Here is a 17,506-nt window from a genome sequence, read left to right on the forward strand (position 1 = left end):
TTTTCTCTCTCTCCTTCTCAGTGCTGTGAACTGTACACTGGTTCCCTTGACTTCATTACCCAATATTGCAACACTTCAAAGCACATTACAAAGCCTCTCTGTGTTAGGCTTTATGGCAGCACAGCGACATGTTCCTGGCATAACCGAAGTGCGTCGTCTCTGCCACCAGCTAAAGGGAAGAAGAGCACTCGGTCCGAGCAGAAGGCCACAGTGGGCAAGGGGGCAGGCAAGAAGATCACCAAGATCATCAGCCTGGGGAAGAAGAAGCCGTCCACCGACGAGCAGACGTCATCGGCCGAGGAGGACGTGCCGACATGCGGTGAGAAGGCTTCGGAAAACTGACCTGGGACGGAAACAAGATAACACCAGATTGAGTGGCTCTGCTGGAGGACATGACGTGTTTTGCTACATTTTTGTCTGCGTAAACATTGAGAATACCAAAGCACCCTGGCGGCCTATTATTCCATATATGGAAGTATAATGTCACCTTTTTAATTGGTTGCTGTGGAAAGCTGGCAGTGCTAATTGGCTCCTCCTCCATGAATGACAGGCTACCTGAACGTGCTATCCAATAACCGCTGGCGGGAGAGGTGGTGCCGGCTGAAGGACAACCAGCTGCTGCTGCATAAGGACCAGGAGGATCTGAAGACCCACATGGCATCGCTGCCCCTGCGAGGCTGTGAGGTCATCCCCGGGCTGGACTCCAAGCACCCGTTCGCCTTCAGGCTCATGAGGAACGGTCAGGAAGTGGCCGTGCTGGAGGTGAGAGCTGCCACGGGCGTGGTTTAGGATGTCTCAGGGTGTGATGTCACACACTGTTACCGAGCGTGTGCTCATAACCCCGGACTGTCATTTAAAGGCTCCATTATGGAATACTTCTTTTACATTCGGTTTTTGACTTCATTGACATATTATACATGTGGATTATATACTGAATTTTCGATGTCTCTCTTTTCTTTCTCTCTCATGCGTGCGTGTGCGTGCGTGTGCGTGCGTGCGTGTGCGTGCGTGCGTGTGTGTGTGTCAGGCCTCCTCCTCTGAGAGTATGGGTCGCTGGTTGGGCGTCTTGCTGGCAGAGACAGGCTCAAACACTGACCCTGCTGCATTGCACTATGATTACATAGATGTGGAGACCACTGCGAATGTCATCCAGCTGGCCAAGCAGTCCTTCTGGTGAGGAACAAGGACCCAATCAGATTGAATTGGCATATTCAATGATGCTAATACTTGTTAATATTATTCCAAATTCATAATATCAGTGAATTTTCTGTATTTTCTCTCTTTTTTTATGCATCCTGGCCTCGATGGTTCATTCAGACAGCTGTTTGCTGATGTTTATGCCGTCTAGTCTTAGTAAGATGAATGTGTTTTCAGTTTCACCAGTAAGCGAGCTGTGTCTCCAAACCCATACCTGGACAACCCAGTGAACGGCTATGCCCGGCCCACTGGTGTTGCCCTGCACTACGACGATGTCCCCTGCATCAATGGATCGGTATGGTTTCACATGCAGGTGCATCCACTCCCATATCCGCACACCCACTCTTTTGGAGAGTGTGTCCACTCTCTGTGTACACATGGCTGTCTTGCTCTTTGAACCTTTTTTCTGAACTATCGTACGGTCAACAACTTCACTTCCTCCTAACCTCTCCTCTTTTCTTTTTCTCTGCTTTCCCGTGTTCTCCTCTGCCCTCCTCTCGCTTGCACGCTTGCGTCTCAGAAAGAGCCAGATCTGCAGTCCTTCCTCCCGGCCTCTGGGGGGCGCTGTTATCCGGAGGAGGCTCAGTATGAGAACGCTGATCTGTATGAGAACATGCCTTCCCCAAAACTGTCAACTCGCAACTCACGCAAACCAAGCTGGCCACCAGCCTCCTCTGGCCATTACAACACACCCACCTCTGCTAAATCCCTGTCTTCCTCTTCATCTTCCTCTTCCTCTGCTGCTAAAACCCAGGTGACTAACATGGAGTTTAGGCCTCATCCCCTGCTTTATAACCCTCACTACCTCTTCTGACTAATTCTGTTCACAATATCTGACAAGACACTGCAGTCTTCAACTAGAAGCCACTCAGTAAACTGTTGATAATCCATTTGGTAGTGGTCCAAAATTAGTGAATATGGGAGGACAGAATTTAAAATGTCTCAATAAATAAGTTAATTAAAATCATGTGGTCATTTGTCACTCTGGGCCAAGTTTCCCAAATGAATTGTTACACAAAGGCTCTCATTTAAGATGATTCGATACCTGCAATGCTTTTGGAAGAAGAGGCCCTGATCGCTGAATTACATGTGAATTATGACTGTTCAGAATATGTTCTGAGCACTGTTACCCATGGTTCAGTGTAAATGCAATAAGTGTACGCAACCCCGTTTCTACTTTTGCTCTTTATGATGTGTGTATGCGTGGATGTGTGTGTGTGTGTGTGTGTGAGAGAAAGAGAAAGAGAGAGAGAGAGAGAGAGAGAGAAACATTGTGAGTGTGTTTGTGTGTGTAGTAGTGTGTGGTCATGCCCGAAGTTCTCCTGCAGTTCCTTTTGCGTATAAAACTTTACTGGCCAGAAGCAGAACCATGGCGCTATGCTGGAAGGCCAGCTGGCCGTGTGCAGCTGCTGCCACTGGCTCAGGGTTAAGGGCTTCACAGCAGACACCTGGGTTGTGCTGGCTCTGCTTTAATAGTGTGCACTTTGGACATTCTTACAGAAGTGTCCTCCACCTGCTGCTACTCTCCTGACATTCTGCAGCACGTCGCACATTGGCAAGCACGTTCCGGCGAGAGGAGTTAACCGCTCACTCACGTCATCTTTGTTTGGGTTACGATATGATGTGGCTCATTAAAGCAGACCGTTGCATTAGCAAAGCAGCATCCAGAGAGCAGATTACTAATGAAGCTGGTTCATAGCGAATGTGAATTCACTTCTATTTTTTATTTATAATCTGTAGACTCCTGCTGACCCTGGGTGTATGGAGATTAATTGATCATGTCCTTGGTTAAGAGCAACATTTTGCTCTAAACATGAGTTTTGAATTTTCATTTTAACTTCACTATCTTCTGGCTGCCAATCAGATGAAGGGAAAGAAATCCACCACCACCAATGGGGTTGGTTCCAAACAGAAGTTGGACAAGAACCAGCCCAAGAAGAGTAATGGAACCAATGGATCTCTACCAGTGAAATGCAACAATTCAAGTAAGAGAAGCATATTTCACAATAAGAGCATATGATTTAGAGGGAATGTAATCTTGTAATTAGCCCATATCTTTTGTTAAAGTGACTTTTGTTAATGCAGGACATATGTTAGTAGTGCTAACCTAAGCAGACATTATGTCTGGATGCATTACCCCAGCTATTCCACCAGTGATTTCTTTCTAGGAAAAAGAAGCCACACAAATATGTGGAAAATGATGGAATGTGGAATCTGCAAAATTGCAGTGCTGGGTTCATGTGGACTGGCCTAATTCTGCTTAACAGACTCAGTCACCCCAGATTCACCACCAGAGACAGGCGCTTGCTCAGAGCATCTCCACAATCACGCCTACACTCCAACCTTTTAATGGTCTAGTCTCCCAGCCACTCAAATACCTCGATAGAAATACCGAGTGCCTTTTTGTAAAGAAAATAAACTCGCGTGGGGAAAAAAAGCGTTTTCATGTAATTAGACTCTTAACGAATCAGAAAGTCTTTTTAAAGCAAGAAACAGTAAAAGGGAATATAGAGGTGGCTGAGTTCCATGGTCTCTGTCAGGTATGGATCAGTACAAGTACGGGAAGAACAGGGTGGAGGCGGACGCCAAGAAGCTCCAGGCAAAGGAGGACGAGCTACTGAAGAGGAAGCAGGAGATTCGCAACCGTCTGACCCAGCTGAAGAAAGACCGGAGAGACCTGCGCACCGCCATCGAGAACAGTGCAGGTGAGGACATCGGCACACTTACTCCAAAGCAGTAACATCATAATTACATTACGCTTTTTATGTAACATCGTATTAAAATAGTGAGCAATAACATTATATGTTAATTTATATGTTATTATTCAAAATTGATGCACGTCAGCTTGATGGTTTCTGCGGTAGCGTGAGTCGCGTGTAGTGTGCATTATTGTAAACGTTTAGAAGTGACCCTGAGCGGGCGTGAACGTTGGCAAACAAGTCCCGACTGTCTTGTTTGCCAGGTAAGCGCACACAGGCCTCCCTGACGGAGCGGCTGCAGAGGGTGGAGGACGAATGTAAGGTGAAGGAGGAGGAACGTGTGACTCTGGAGCTGGAGATGACGGAGGTGAAGGAGAGCCTGAAGAAGGCACTGAGTGGCGGCGTCACCCTCGGCCTGACCATCCAACCCAAGGCCTCCAGCTCCAGCCCGCAGGTTGGCTCCGCCCCCGTACGCACACTCTCGGCCAATGGGGCTCTAGTTTGAGCCATCTTAAATGCTGCAGACGTGCACTGTAGAGCAGGTCCCACAGCTTCTCAGGGAAAAGGTCATATAGCACGACTGGATTAGTATAAAGTGCTGTTGGAGTGTAGGTCTGTGTGGTGTGTAAATGTGTTTTTTTGTGCGTGTATAGTCTCCGGTGCTGATGAGACACACAGTGGACAACTCGCCGCTTTCCAGCTGTGACACCAGCGACACTGAGACATGCTCACTTCCTGTCAACAGTGCCTCCTTGCTGCGGCGACAGGTACCACAGAAAGCCTCTCCGGTACGGGGACATGTCCTCCGGAAGGCCAAGGTGAGTGCTGGTACTTACTCATGTACGTTAACACACACAAACACACGCACACACACACACGCACGCACACACACGCACGCACACACACACACACACACACACTCACACACACACACATGCACGTACGCACACACACACACACATGCACACACACACACGCACGCACGCACACACACTCACACTCACACACACACATGCACGCACGCACACATGCACACACACACTCACACACACACACACACACACACACACACACACACACACACACACACACACACACACACACAAACACTCATACACATGATACAATACATGCAATAGTTGCTGGAAAAAGTATTAACCATTCCACCCATAATGTCCAGGTTTGTGAAAATACAGAACGAGGCATCATTTTGGCACTTTCTTATTTTACCCAATGGAAATCCATCAGGTTTTGCATAAAAAATGTTAAGTAAATATGATGACCGTTGCATAAATATTCCGATCCATTTCCGCTGGCAAACCATAATGAATTTGGGCGCACTGTCTTTCGTTAAGTTGGCTGGGTGACCTCTGGCTGGGTGACCCATCGACAGTGTTCAGTGTCACAGCTTGTGCTTCCACTGGAGCCGACCATCAAGACCAAAGAGCCCCAGCACGAAAGGGAGAAAAGAAAGAGAGACGAAGTGAAAATGGAACGTTTTAAATGCCAGACAACGTGTTTGGCTCAGACTTATGGGGGTTCCTATAGAGGCGGCGCTGCGGTTATGTATGGGCTGAAAAAGGCACGATGGACTGAGTAACATACCGATAAATATTTACGAGAAACCTCATTTGGTTTGCTGAAAGCCCATGAATTGTTGAATTTTTCAAGCACCCAGTGAGGTGAAGCATTGGGCAAAATGTTCTGCAGCGGCTTCTAGAAATATTAGAAATGTTCCTGGTCAGCTCGGTCAGCCTCTGTATGTGTGTGTGTGTGTGTGTGTGTGTGTGTGTGTGTGTGTGTGTTTGTGTTTGTGTGTGTGTGTGTGTGTGTGGAGCAGCTGGGTACAAGGCCAGCCCAGAACTCAGAAGTGGAGAAATCTCTCACTAACCTCGAAAGTGTTGGAGCCCTTCCTCAAGAACCTGTGGTTAAAAGCCCATTGTGCCGCATGGTTCAGGGGGTACTATACTTGCAAAGCTCCCTTTCCCCCTTGCTTCCTTGTGTCTTCAAGTTCAGAATCAGTTTTTCAAAGTGAGATATCTTAACACATCAGATCCTTGTTTTGTAATTTCATAGACTTGAAAATGGTGTATTTGTGCAAACCGCTGTGCACATTCACCCAAACCCTGTGTTGGGGTTTAAACCTTCCACAGCGCTACCAGGCGGCGGTATGTGTTGTTCTTGCTAGTGCTGTGATGGGGCCGCTGTGTTAAAGCAAGCCTGCCCCAAGCTCCTCGACACCAGTCAACCTGTTCGTGCTTCTCTGCTGCCTGTCTGGTGACTTGTGCTTTCTTTTTGTCTTGCAGGAGTGGGAGATGAAATCTGGCACATAAACGCTCACTTACTTTTATTTTGCCTTTTCTCTGTATATTTATTTAAATGTATGCATATAGAAATGATTGTTGAAAGCGAACTGACTGAAGCATAGACACAGCGTGGTGAAGAAACACTGCTGATCTCACCAGGAGCTTGCCATCTTCACTATACAATACTGTTGATTATACCAGCAAAAGGTCATAATTTCACATGAAGTATTATTATTATTATTATTATTATTATTATTATTATAAATTATTATTATTATTATTATTATTATTAATTATTATTATTATTATTATTATTATTATTAGTGCTGCCATTTATCAAACTACTAAGCAGCTGTCATCTTTTACTCAGCCAACTGAAATTCAGCTCTGCTTAGTCTGTAATATCAGACATATGTCTATGAAGTCATTGGAAGTTTTTTTTTTTTAATATTTATTTGTAAATGTTTTAGAAAATGCACGCCTCTCTCTGTGTTTGTTTGTATTGATATTTAAAGCTTTAAAGCCTTTTATTTGGCCTAATGCCAGGTCTGTCTCATTGCCCGGCTATTGCATGGGGTTTTGTTTCGTTTTGTTTGCTTTTGTTTTCTTTTTTTCGATTCTTCAGGGCCTGGGGTCTGACCGGGGTTTTCAGTCTTAAGTTTCGAAGAGTTCTGGCCATTTGTTTTCACTAAGTTCAATCATAAAGTGAAATGTAGAGCAAATGAACGCTTAGTGAAAACAGCTGTCGAGTTGTGGGCCAGTGTGATGCGGAGGTGGTTTTGCGGAAGCTGACATCAGCTCAGACATGTAGGCGACCCCCCACCCCACAACACCCGCCCCCACCGGACCCAGAAGACCCGGGCAGACGTTTGGCTGGAGTGGTTGCTGTGGTAACGGTGGGAGGAGCACTGGCACTGGCAGCTTGAGCCACAGATCCAGCCTCATAATACTTCACTGCAGTACTGCAATTTCAGCCTGGGAACTGATACGGCGCTCTCTCTTTCACAATCTCTGTCTTTCCATTCTCTCTCTGTCATTCTCTTTCCCTCTTCTCGCTTCCTCTCTGCCTTTCCCTCCTTTCACTCTCTCTCTCTCTCTCTCTCTCTCTCTCTCTCTCTCTCACTCTTCCTCTCACTCCTCGCTATGTGTCAAACGTGCCGTCATTGGACACGCCAAGGCAATTTAACTCATCAATACACTGATAGAGACAAAAAAAAGCACTGTAAACAGAACTTTGGCCACATCCACCATTCATGTGAAATTCAGGTTGGGTGAGAGAACTGCAGATGTTCTGTGTTTAAAGCGAGGCCTTTAGAGGCGTTATCTGATCTGCTCTCTCCTGTTATCCCCATTGCCCAGAGGCAAGGACAATTATTACTTTACACACTGAGCTTCGCCTGGAACATAAAGAGCTGAATTGTTGGTGTTAAGCAGAAAGATAGCAGCATCCCCTGTTTTGCTGTATGATGGTATTATCCAGAGCGTGCTGTGTGCCTGTTTGACTGACATTGGTGCTTTTGAGTAACGCATTTGCTTTTAACTCCTCTGAGACTAAGGAGTAAGACTTGGTGCTTATTATAGGAATGAGATTCGACAGACTCATAGAGACTACTGCCAGCACACTCATATTTGAGGTACATTTATAATTTTCCTTAGATGGTCTGTTTCTTTTGCAGTGATGCTTACCATTTTGATTTGAGACTACGTATTTTTTTCCCAGTTATATACACGCAGACATTTTAGCCCTGAAAGCAATTGTAAATATGTCTTTCTGTCGTGTTCATTGATTTCAGTCCCACATGTCTGCAGTCTAGAGCTAGCCATGTCCACTTGTGTGGGGGCACAGTCAATATTGGATGAGGACTCAGTGTTATTGGGTTTGTGTGGGAGCTGGAGAAATGTCCATTTCAAGATTCGATTTGCCTACCTGTATCTTTTCTGGGCAACCTGTGGTATTGGCGATGCTAGAACCATGGCTTTACCAAGTCCGATCTAAAGAACAATAGAAGTATTATAAAGCGTAGAGAAGAGGCTAGCATAACCCCGATGTCAGCCTCAGAGAAGTCTCTCATACAGACAACTGATATCATAAAATGTGAACAATGTGTATTGCGTCAAAGGAAAGGGTCAAAGTGGGGAATAAAATCCTTAAACAAACAACAACAAAAAAAAAAACCCAAATGTTAAAAGAAACGCTCTTTGTTTTGCACCTTAAGGATATTTTCAAATCGATTGTACTTTAATAAGTGACTGTTGCTGACTTGGCAACAAAGAGTTGTACACAAATAAAATCTGCTTTCAAGCATGATGTGATTTTACATTCATTCTTTATTTTAAAGCAAATTAAGCATTTCTTACAGTACACACAACATATTCTTAATCATTTGCCCTAGATGAATAATACGCTGAGAATAACAATAACATCCTTGGGCAACAGTACCATTAAAAAATATAACGAAATAAATTGTTCCAGCGACATGACCTAAAACAAATATGCTCTACTAAAAAATATTTTTGACACGATAGCGCCCTCTAGTGGCGCTGTCTCTGTACGCGACCAAAGCCTGCGAGGACCTAGAAATCCACAAATAAATCTGTCATGCCGCCTACATGCGATAGGTGGCAGCAACACATTTAAAGTTACTTACAACACCAGTTAGCGAATGAAGAAGTCAAAACGTCAACAAAACAACCCTGTCTTACGTCAAGCGTATTTTTGCCTTAATCGCAAACTTGGTAGATTTATCCGAGACATCACTCGGAGGGATTCCGAAGATGGACGAAGATGTACTGACTACACTAAAATTATTGATTATTGGAGAAAGTGGGGTTGGAAAGTCCAGGTAAGAAAGGCCGAACAGACCTTAAGTCACCTCGGGCATCCACCGAGGATTGCTACGATATTGCATTAGTCAGAATGCTAGCTTTTGGTGGGTGCGTGATTATTTTACTTGCTTATAATACTTTTATGTAATTCTTACACTCAGTTAACTATTTAACTACTTCGTTCTTTATCTATTAACGTATGTCTGTACTTGTTCAGAAGCCAAAGTGTAATATATTTGGACTGTTAATTTAGGAGTGAAGGAGCTTAGCTGGTATATGATACTGCGTTCATTTTGGTGGCATGGTATTTATGATTCCAAAAACTGCCATGGAAACAGCATGCGCCATGTGACTCAGCCATAACATTTAAGAGTCACATTTACATTTAAGAGATGTTTTAGCTGCTTTAAACTGTAGTCAGCCCAATCCACCAGATGGGGGCACGTATGTTCTCAAACCTAGTTCCCAGTACGCCTGTACCAAGTGTACCTAATGGCCTGGTTCAGGCGTGAGGACTGCTTTTCTAAATACTACCCTGTGTGATCTGTACTAAACTGATGTATAGAATTGGGAGGACATGTTGAGAGTGCAACAGAGAAATGAATATAGAGCGTCTGTCTGGTTCGGTTTGCAATTTCAGTGTGGTTTTGGTAAGGAGCACGGAGCACTGTATTTGTATTGAGTAAAAAGTGTCATCATTGTGAAGGTAAACAAGGTAGTATATGAAAGTGTGTTTAAGTGCGTGTCATCTGTTGGAGGTCACTGGTTTATGTCATTTTCACCTGTTTCCTCCTCTTCTTTCAGTCTTCTTTTGAGGTTTACAGATGATGTGTTTGATCCAGAACTTGGAGCAACCATAGGTAATTAGGACATTCTTTCATAATTGTTTCAGAATAGTTTATTTATGGTACTATTGCTTTGTCCCTAGCACAGCCTGTTTTATGTGGAAAGACTCTGAAATGGATTCTTTGTCAAGGAGAGGAATCAGGGTCATACCGAGACCTGTGAATAGTCTTTTATATGTGATAACATATAACACACACACACACACACACACACACCCCCACACGTAACACACACCGAGGCTATTGTGAGAAATGCATGCAAAGCATTCAGTGAAATGAAAACTACGGCTCTGGCGTGCGTATAAATAAGGTAAATGGACATTTAGGCCTAGATTTATATGTCAGATGATAATGGCTGTGTGACAGGGGTCTTCTGTTAGATATGATGAACTGTTACTGTCCACTGACGTTTCCAAACAAGCCCAAATGTCCTCCATTACCTTCCTGTGTGTAACTGCGGCTGAACATCCGTGCCTGCTCGAACCTACTAAGCCTCTCCTCGCAGTGATGAGCGGAACAGAAGGAGACACTTTTCCCGTCATGGCAACCACAGCACTCTTGGGACCACGTTGCTTCTCTTGGGTTTTTGGTTAATGGTATAAGTCATGTTTTGTACCTGGTTGCAGCTCTGTGAAGCAGTGATGGCTGTGTTGAGCAATGTCACGTCCAGCGGAGTCGTGTCTGGAATATTTGTTTTATCTGAGCTAGTCAGCAGCACATTTATGAGGTTCTTGGTGTCAGCTGAGCTCATTGCTTGGCTCATTGCCGTACACACATTTAGGTGCCTATTTCATTGCGTATGCATGTTGGATACAATTGGACACTGATGCACCACAGGTCCAGTATCAGAAACACTGGCAGTATTTGGTTCTTCTTCTTATTATGATGATGATTTAACATTACATATATTTCTGTGAGGTTGCATTCAAAACTTACCTAGGACTTGTGGTAGCCAAACTTGTGGAATATTACCACACAATTCAATGTAATATTAACTTGTTTTTTGATTTCACATAACACATGTTTAAAAAAAGGATTTTGTTCTTAACTGCAGGTGTAGATTTCAAAGTGAAAACACTTGCTGTGGATGGGAACAGGACAAAACTAGCTATATGGGTAAGCTGTCAACCACCTATTCTTTAAAAATGTGTAGATCTGAAAAGACAGACAATATTTTTAACAGAGAACTGTTGAAATACTGTACACCAGCTGGGGGCAGTATACCACCACAGGTGCAGTAGATCACGTCTGAAGAGCCGTCTTTATATGAAAACCTGGATTTTTTGGATGAGCGTATGGGGTATTAAGAGCTTGAAATAGAAGCCTCTATATCACAGGCCCAATTTATTTCAATATTCAGTAATTTGGCTGTTCCAAATAATTTACTTTGTCTGTGTTTTATCATGTTAGGACTTAAAACAGTCGTGTGTGTCTGTGTATGTGAGTGGGTCTTTCAGTCTTTCTTACTTTCTGTCTTTTTAACTTATATTTAACAGGACACAGCAGGCCAGGAGCGTTTTCGTACCTTAACCCCCAGCTACTACAGAGGAGCCCAGGGTGTCATATTGGGTGAGCTTATGACATACAAACCTTCTCAAAGAAACCAGGGAACAGTACAGTCAGGTCTGTTCTGAGTTTGCCGTCACAATGCAGTACCTAATATAATAAACCAAAGTTGTTGAACATTTGGTAGTAGTTTCAAAGCACAAGTGAAAGAGCATGTTTGGCCTGCTCTGCCCTCTGATTGGTTGGGAGATGTGTGGTAACATTCAATGCTCACCACATTGTGTATGTCTACACTAGTGTATGATGTCACGAGACGAGAGACGTTTACCAAGCTGCACAACTGGTTGAGTGAGCTGGAGATACACTGCACCCGAAATGAGCTTGTCAAGATGCTTGTGGGTAACAAGATAGATAAGGTACCCTTCTCCGCTGATCAGAAGTGATGATGGGTGTTTGAGGTCTGTCGCAGCTAATAGCAATATTCAATTAATGCGTTCTCATGTTCAGATCCAGTAGTTGTCCTTATACTTCGTACTGTATAACACTCTTTCTGAATGGACAGCTTTTACCTTTATCCAAACTTTCATGTTAGTGGTTAACTCTGTCACACTCTGAGGAACTGACATGTTATTGACATGACAGTTTTTCCTCTTTTTTTTTTTTTTTTTGGAATATTCCAGATGGACCCTTTCCTGGAAAGGACAGTAGCCATTTGCTCTGTGACAGTACAGTCTCAGTCTCAGTTTCTCTCTCTCTCTCTCTCTCTCCCTCCCTCCAACTAACACCCCACATATATTTGTATACTTGCACTTTGTTCGAAACAGATCTTCTCGTATTCAATATAAAACAGAAAGCAGACAGAAACCTGTTGGTTCAGCAATACCAGACACTGCTTAACACTGATCCTTCTTACTTTTTCAATTTTGTGGTTTTTGCTAAAAGAAGCAGATGTTGGATTGTTCTTATCCTGTTTTCTGGGAGACGTTCTGTCTCTAACTCCTGTGTTTGTGTTTTCAGTGCTGGTTTGCACCTTGAATAAGGGAAAGGCTTGTGTGTCTGTCTGTGTCTGTCTGTCTGTATGTGTGTCTGTCTGTCTCTGTGTGTGTTCATCTTTGTCTGTGTTTGTCTGCATTCATGCATGTGTCTGGTTGTAGTGTGTTAGGAATTAGCATGGCCCTTAGTCTGTTGCTCTGTCTCTCATCCTTAGGATGACAGAGAGGTGGACCGCAATGAAGGCGTGACGTTTGCGAGGAAACATTCCATGCTCTTCATAGGTGAAGGAAGACCATCTCCTCCCATGCACGTAGTATGGGTTAATGAGAGCCAGCTCCATTGGGACTATTTTATGATGTGTCTTTTCATCATAAGAGAGAAAATTCTAAAAGTTCTAAGCTTGGCTTTACTCATCCATTCTGTTAACCTTTTTTGTGACATTTTTTTGGAAACAAGCTCATTGTGTAGTTGTGCAACACAAATAATTTATTTTGATAAAGATCTCCCCTCTTTCTTTCTCTCTCTCTCTCTCTCTCTCTCTCTCTCTCTCTCTCTCTCTCTCTCAGAGGCCAGTGCTAAGACACGAGACGGGGTTGCATGTGCCTTTGAGGAGTTGGTAGAGAAGATCTTGCAGACTCCAGGCCTGTGGGAGAGCGAGGGGAAAACCAGGGGAATGCACTTGTCTGAACAGACTAGGCTGCCTAGAGAACAGAGCTGTTACTGCTCACTCCCCTAATGCACACACACACACACACACACACACACACACACACACACACACGCACACACACACACACGCACACACACACACACACACACACACACACACACACACACACACACAAAAACATGGACACATATACAGACACACACCGAACAGGCAGGGATAGATAGTAAGTTTAACACCATCATGCACACTAACCTTACCTACTATACATACTGAAGCACTGGACTGAGAAGGTGCATATTTGGGCCTGTAGCTTTAGTACTATGTAGTGTACTGTTTGTGACTGGTGGGGCTCATCAGCTCACTCTGATTGACACTGGCGAAGACTCATGCATGCCTTCTGTTCCGGTGGTGACAAGTCGTAAACAGAAAGGTGTGGCCTTGATGGCATGGGTCAAAAATGGTGAAACTGTGATTCCCTCAGCAGATACGGCCAACCTCTGGAATTGTGAGGATAAAATCTGGTGGTGTTGTACCTAGGATTAGTGTGCTTTCCAGTGTTTTTCACTGTTTTAAAATTTATTTTTTTTATTTATCAATTTTGTCCCATTAGGTGTGCTTTCAATTTATTGAGTACTACAGCATCATTTTTTTTTTTTTTTTTTTTACCATCTCTCCAATTCTCCATACCTTCCTGTCCTCTGTTTCTGGCTCATCCTTTCTCCATCCTGTCTTTCTCTTTAAATAGATGTGTTCTTTAGTGATTATGATACAGCCAGACAATTATTGAGGACCCCCCCCCCCCCCCCCTCCGTTTTCCAATATATGTCCACACGGCCACAATATGTTTCTAAATAAACATTCCAGGTCAATAAAAGCACACATGTCGAGGTCAAAGGCCTAAACATCAGTGACCATTACCCAACAGGATATAAAGGTGGACAGAGAGAGAACACAGTAAATGGAAAATGTTACATATTCACCCAAATCTCACTAAATTTGTATGCAGATATCCCACGAAGGTTGACACAGTTTACACTGCTCTTGGGCAGAATTGCACATTACAAGGTGGCATCTGGTGTTTGCTCGTGTTTATTTCTATAATTGCTATGTCGCCAGCTTTTCAGACGTGGGCGCTTGCATTTGGGGGTTTTGGAGCAGTGGCAGGTCCCAGTGTCTGCTTGGCTGTTTGTGAGAACATGCAGTGTGTGTAAACGCAAGAAACCATGCTGCTTGTCTGCATGCGAAGGGTCTTAATCAAAGGGTCTTGCAGCATATGCAGGTGTACCTGTCTGATCTCTGTGGCATCCCCTGTCTCCTGATCTCCATGTTCTTGGTGTGTCTGGCTAATGAGACACATTTCTCTGGTAGGTGATAGGCTGCAGCTCTTATCGAATGGAAGTCACTAACAGCTGGAAGATGTTAGAAAGTTTTCCCTCCTGTGACCCTTTTCAGTATGCCTTGTTTTTCTGCTTGGATTTAAGACTGTGTGGAACCTCTCTCTTTGGTGGTTTAAATCACTTTATGTTATGTTCTTAAATAATCAGTTTTATCTGCTTTGTATGTCCATGTGTGGATGAATGTTATTGTTAATATTTAGCATGGGATGTCGGCTTACTGTGGAATATATATTTCACAAGAATGTATGCAAACAATGTAATATACTGTTATTTCACATCCTGATGGATCTACAAATATTTGCTAATAATTGAAATTTTTTAATAACTTTTTAAAATTAATGTCCATTTTCTTTAACTGACACAGTAACAATTGTAAAATGTTGTAATAAATAATAATAAATGATGATAAATCTTGGTGAATGCAGCCCTCATACACGCACTCATTCTGTCTAGCGCTGTAGCATGGCGTGACTTGTGCAGGACGGCTTCTCCAAACCTCTGAGATCTGTGCCTTTTCCATTGCAGTGCTCTGAATTCTGGTTAAGCCGGGGCTGCTGTTTGCTCAGCCGTGTGCTCAGGCACTGGCCCCGTGTTCTGTCCATACCTGCAGGATGTGACAGATTAAGATCATTGCAACAGGCAGATTTGCAGGTAGTGTAACCATAGTGATAATTCTGTTATTGTGCGTGTTTGTTCCAGGGCCATTTGAGTGGAAAGAACGCTTGCCTCTCAACTGGAGAAAGAAGTCCTTGGATGGACATGACATTTCTTGAAAGGGAGCTGTTGATTGGGCATTTCTGAATTTAACTGGATTGAAATAATCACCCGTTTAAACTGGGCATTAAGAACCAATGTTCAGGAACGCAGTGTCTTCACGTCTTATAACGCTGTACACTAAACAGGCGAGAAAGTGTTCTTGTACTTACACCCATGTACACTGTGCAGGCAGTGCTTCACACAGGTGTGGCTTGTACAGGACAGTATGCTATAATTGTTTCCATGTGCCTTTTATTGTCTCCCTTATCATCATTTTGACAAATTAGTGCTTATCGTAGATCTGCCCCTGGGATTAATGGAGGTTAGTCTTTTGCAGAGTCCAGACAGGTTTTTTTTTTTCTTTTTTTCTTTTTCCAGAGTCCAGACCCAGACTCCCTGCGTTGTGCAACACACGTAAGCGAGGCCGTGAAGGTTGCAGCACCCTGCCAAGACAATCAGACTGTGTCCTATTAACCTTGGTCTCTCCTTAACTCCTCACCGCTGTCCATTTAATATCTCTCGCTCGCTCGCTCGCTCGCTCTCACTCTCTCTCTCTCTGATGTATGGTGTAGTGTTCATGCTTTCTCTCTGGGCTCGTCACATTGGGCTGTGTGCGCCTGTTATGCGATGGAAGCAGTGGTTGCGTAAGCTATGGGGTTCGCAGACGTCACTAGAGCTGGCCCGCTCTCGCACACCGCTTGCTCATATTCAGGCTGATTGTTCTGCCGTGTTGTGGTGGGGAATGCGTACAAACGCAGCTCTGGATCAGACCATAGAGTTTAGAAAGAGCGCAGAAAAGTCTGAGCTTCATAATTGTTTATGAATATTTATTTTCCACAAGAAAAACATCCTGGCACGGTGTAGTGGGTGCAGTAACTGCCGAAGGACGTTTTCTATTACACTGCACAGGCTGTGCTACATGTTTTTAATCAAAATGTTTTGTGGAAAAAAATTGCAAAGATTCTTGATTATTGTATTACTGCACAGCAGTATATTATATACATAGTATATACTGCAGTATACAACACACACACAGAGCAATGTCTATAAATATAATTTTGGTAATAATTGGCACAGTATTAAAGTTCCCTGGTTGTCATTACGTACTAATTAATGACATTCAAAATGACTACAATAAGCATTAAATTGCTTAGTGATGAGACGAGTTTGTTGATGTTTGTGCAGTGTGCTGGAAGAACCTGTGAGGAATTTCCACAGGCCTTGTGAAATAGTGATCTCATGTTCTCTGGAAACAGGTTAACACTGCACTGCATGGTTTAGTTGCAGATTTACAAGCTTTAGATTTCCATTTCTACTGATATTAATAACTTGTGAACATCATTAATATCTATTCACATTGCTGCACTGCTTACTGGTGAATCCTGAATGATTTAAAGACAAGTGAGTTGGTAGAGAACTAAAATCTGATCTACATTTCTTAATCTAAGCATAGAGAAACATAAGTAGAGAATCAGCGTATATTCATTTCAGAAACCAGTTTATTTTTCCAAATTTTTTTTTTCCATACCTTTGACATTGCTGTGCTTTACATATTGATATCTTATGCACTTTTATTTGAACATGGTGTCAAATCTAAAATAGAGTGTTGGCAACACTTTTGGGCCAGAGAGGCAGGTCTGTGATGCCAGACGATGTGTTCAGCTGACAGACCCGGCCCAACAAGATCTCACACACCACTTCATCATTCCAGCTGTTCTCTATGGATAGGTACAAGGCCTTGATCCTCTCTATAGTGTATATCAAGGACTTGGTTTTAAAAATGGTGACAACCTTTCCAATTGAATGTGACATCCAAGCACAAATGAGTGAGTAGGAAACTTGATGGAGAAATGGCCTCATGGAGTAACACGTAGGTTAGACCATATATTTCCAGGGGATGTTGTCATGCAATTTTTATAAAAATGTGAACTTTTTTAGGGCATCTGAGGAGATTAGCCATTGTATACTGGCATGACACTGACCAAATAAGTGACCCTTTTAGTTTGGAGGGCCTTGCAGAGATAAATACAGTAAAAATGTAACAATACTGTAGTTGTGGTCTCTGTATTTCATGGTGTGCCCCAGGAATTGGCCTGTAATTCAGAAACTGGCTTTTTTCGTCTTTCTTGATGAAGGTGCTGGTCCAGTAGTGGTGTTCTGAGTTTTGTTGCTGCTCCTCAGAAAGGTAAAACAGTGAAGCAGGGGAACAATCAAATGACATTGCCAAAGTCCTGCTTCTGTGTTATTCCAGTGCAAGATGAAATCTGACATAGTCACACATGCAATGGTGGTGGGCTTACATATGAACAAA

The 17,506-nt window shown here is 43.4% G+C and overlaps 2 protein-coding genes across 11 annotated transcripts in view; both read left to right on the forward strand.

Annotated features, from left to right (window-relative positions):
* Positions 1 to 8,507, forward strand: part of afap1 (actin filament associated protein 1) — a 45,758-nt gene extending 37,251 nt beyond the window's left edge. For 6 of the 9 annotated variants that reach the window (XM_081697236.1, XM_027021535.3, XM_081697237.1 and 3 more), the window contains 10 exons: positions 170 to 319; positions 551 to 762; positions 1,028 to 1,173; positions 1,375 to 1,510; positions 1,718 to 1,951; positions 3,062 to 3,182; positions 3,738 to 3,902; positions 4,160 to 4,350; positions 4,550 to 4,714; positions 6,203 to 8,507. In XM_081697236.1, coding sequence (XP_081553362.1) covers positions 170 to 319; positions 551 to 762; positions 1,028 to 1,173; positions 1,375 to 1,510; positions 1,718 to 1,951; positions 3,062 to 3,182; positions 3,738 to 3,902; positions 4,160 to 4,350; positions 4,550 to 4,714; positions 6,203 to 6,229 — 1,547 coding nt within the window. In that variant the 3' untranslated portion in view covers positions 6,230 to 8,507. The remainder of the gene's footprint in view (positions 1 to 169; positions 320 to 550; positions 763 to 1,027; positions 1,174 to 1,374; positions 1,511 to 1,717; positions 1,952 to 3,061; positions 3,183 to 3,737; positions 3,903 to 4,159; positions 4,351 to 4,549; positions 4,715 to 6,202) is intronic. The other 3 variants (XM_081697232.1, XM_081697235.1, XM_027021536.3) reach the window with 3 other exon arrangements.
* A 356-nt stretch (positions 8,508 to 8,863) lies between these two features.
* On the forward strand, positions 8,864 to 13,722 carry rab18a (RAB18A, member RAS oncogene family). 2 transcript variants are annotated; one of them, XM_027021545.3, is made up of 7 exons: positions 8,864 to 9,045; positions 9,833 to 9,888; positions 10,928 to 10,989; positions 11,370 to 11,442; positions 11,677 to 11,795; positions 12,587 to 12,653; positions 12,939 to 13,722. In XM_027021545.3, the coding sequence occupies exons 1-7, from the start codon at positions 8,978 to 8,980 to the stop codon at positions 13,106 to 13,108; spliced, it is 615 nt and encodes a 204-aa protein (XP_026877346.1). In that variant the 5' UTR covers positions 8,864 to 8,977; the 3' UTR covers positions 13,109 to 13,722. The 2 variants fall into 2 exon arrangements, with proteins under 2 accessions (XP_026877346.1, XP_081554124.1); XM_081697998.1 differs by having other exon boundaries at positions 12,587 to 13,722.
* Positions 13,723 to 17,506: the final 3,784 nt, after the last annotated feature.

Source organism: Electrophorus electricus, chromosome 15 (assembly GCF_041902795.1).
Source record: "Electrophorus electricus isolate QZ-2024a chromosome 15, ASM4190279v1, whole genome shotgun sequence".
In the NCBI taxonomy this organism is placed as follows: domain Eukaryota; kingdom Metazoa; phylum Chordata; class Actinopteri; order Gymnotiformes; family Gymnotidae; genus Electrophorus; species Electrophorus electricus.

Excerpts from the sequence above, each read along its gene's own strand:
- rab18a (XM_081697998.1), top strand. The coding sequence starts at position 8,978 with ATGGACGAAGATGTACTGACTACACTAAAATTATTGATTATTGGAGAA. Across the intron at positions 9,046-9,832 it reads AGTGGGGTTGGAAAGTCCAG|TCTTCTTTTGAGGTTTACAG; the intron begins GTAAGAAAGGCC and ends CTCTTCTTTCAG. Across the intron at positions 11,443-11,676 it reads AGCCCAGGGTGTCATATTGG|TGTATGATGTCACGAGACGA; the intron begins GTGAGCTTATGA and ends TGTCTACACTAG.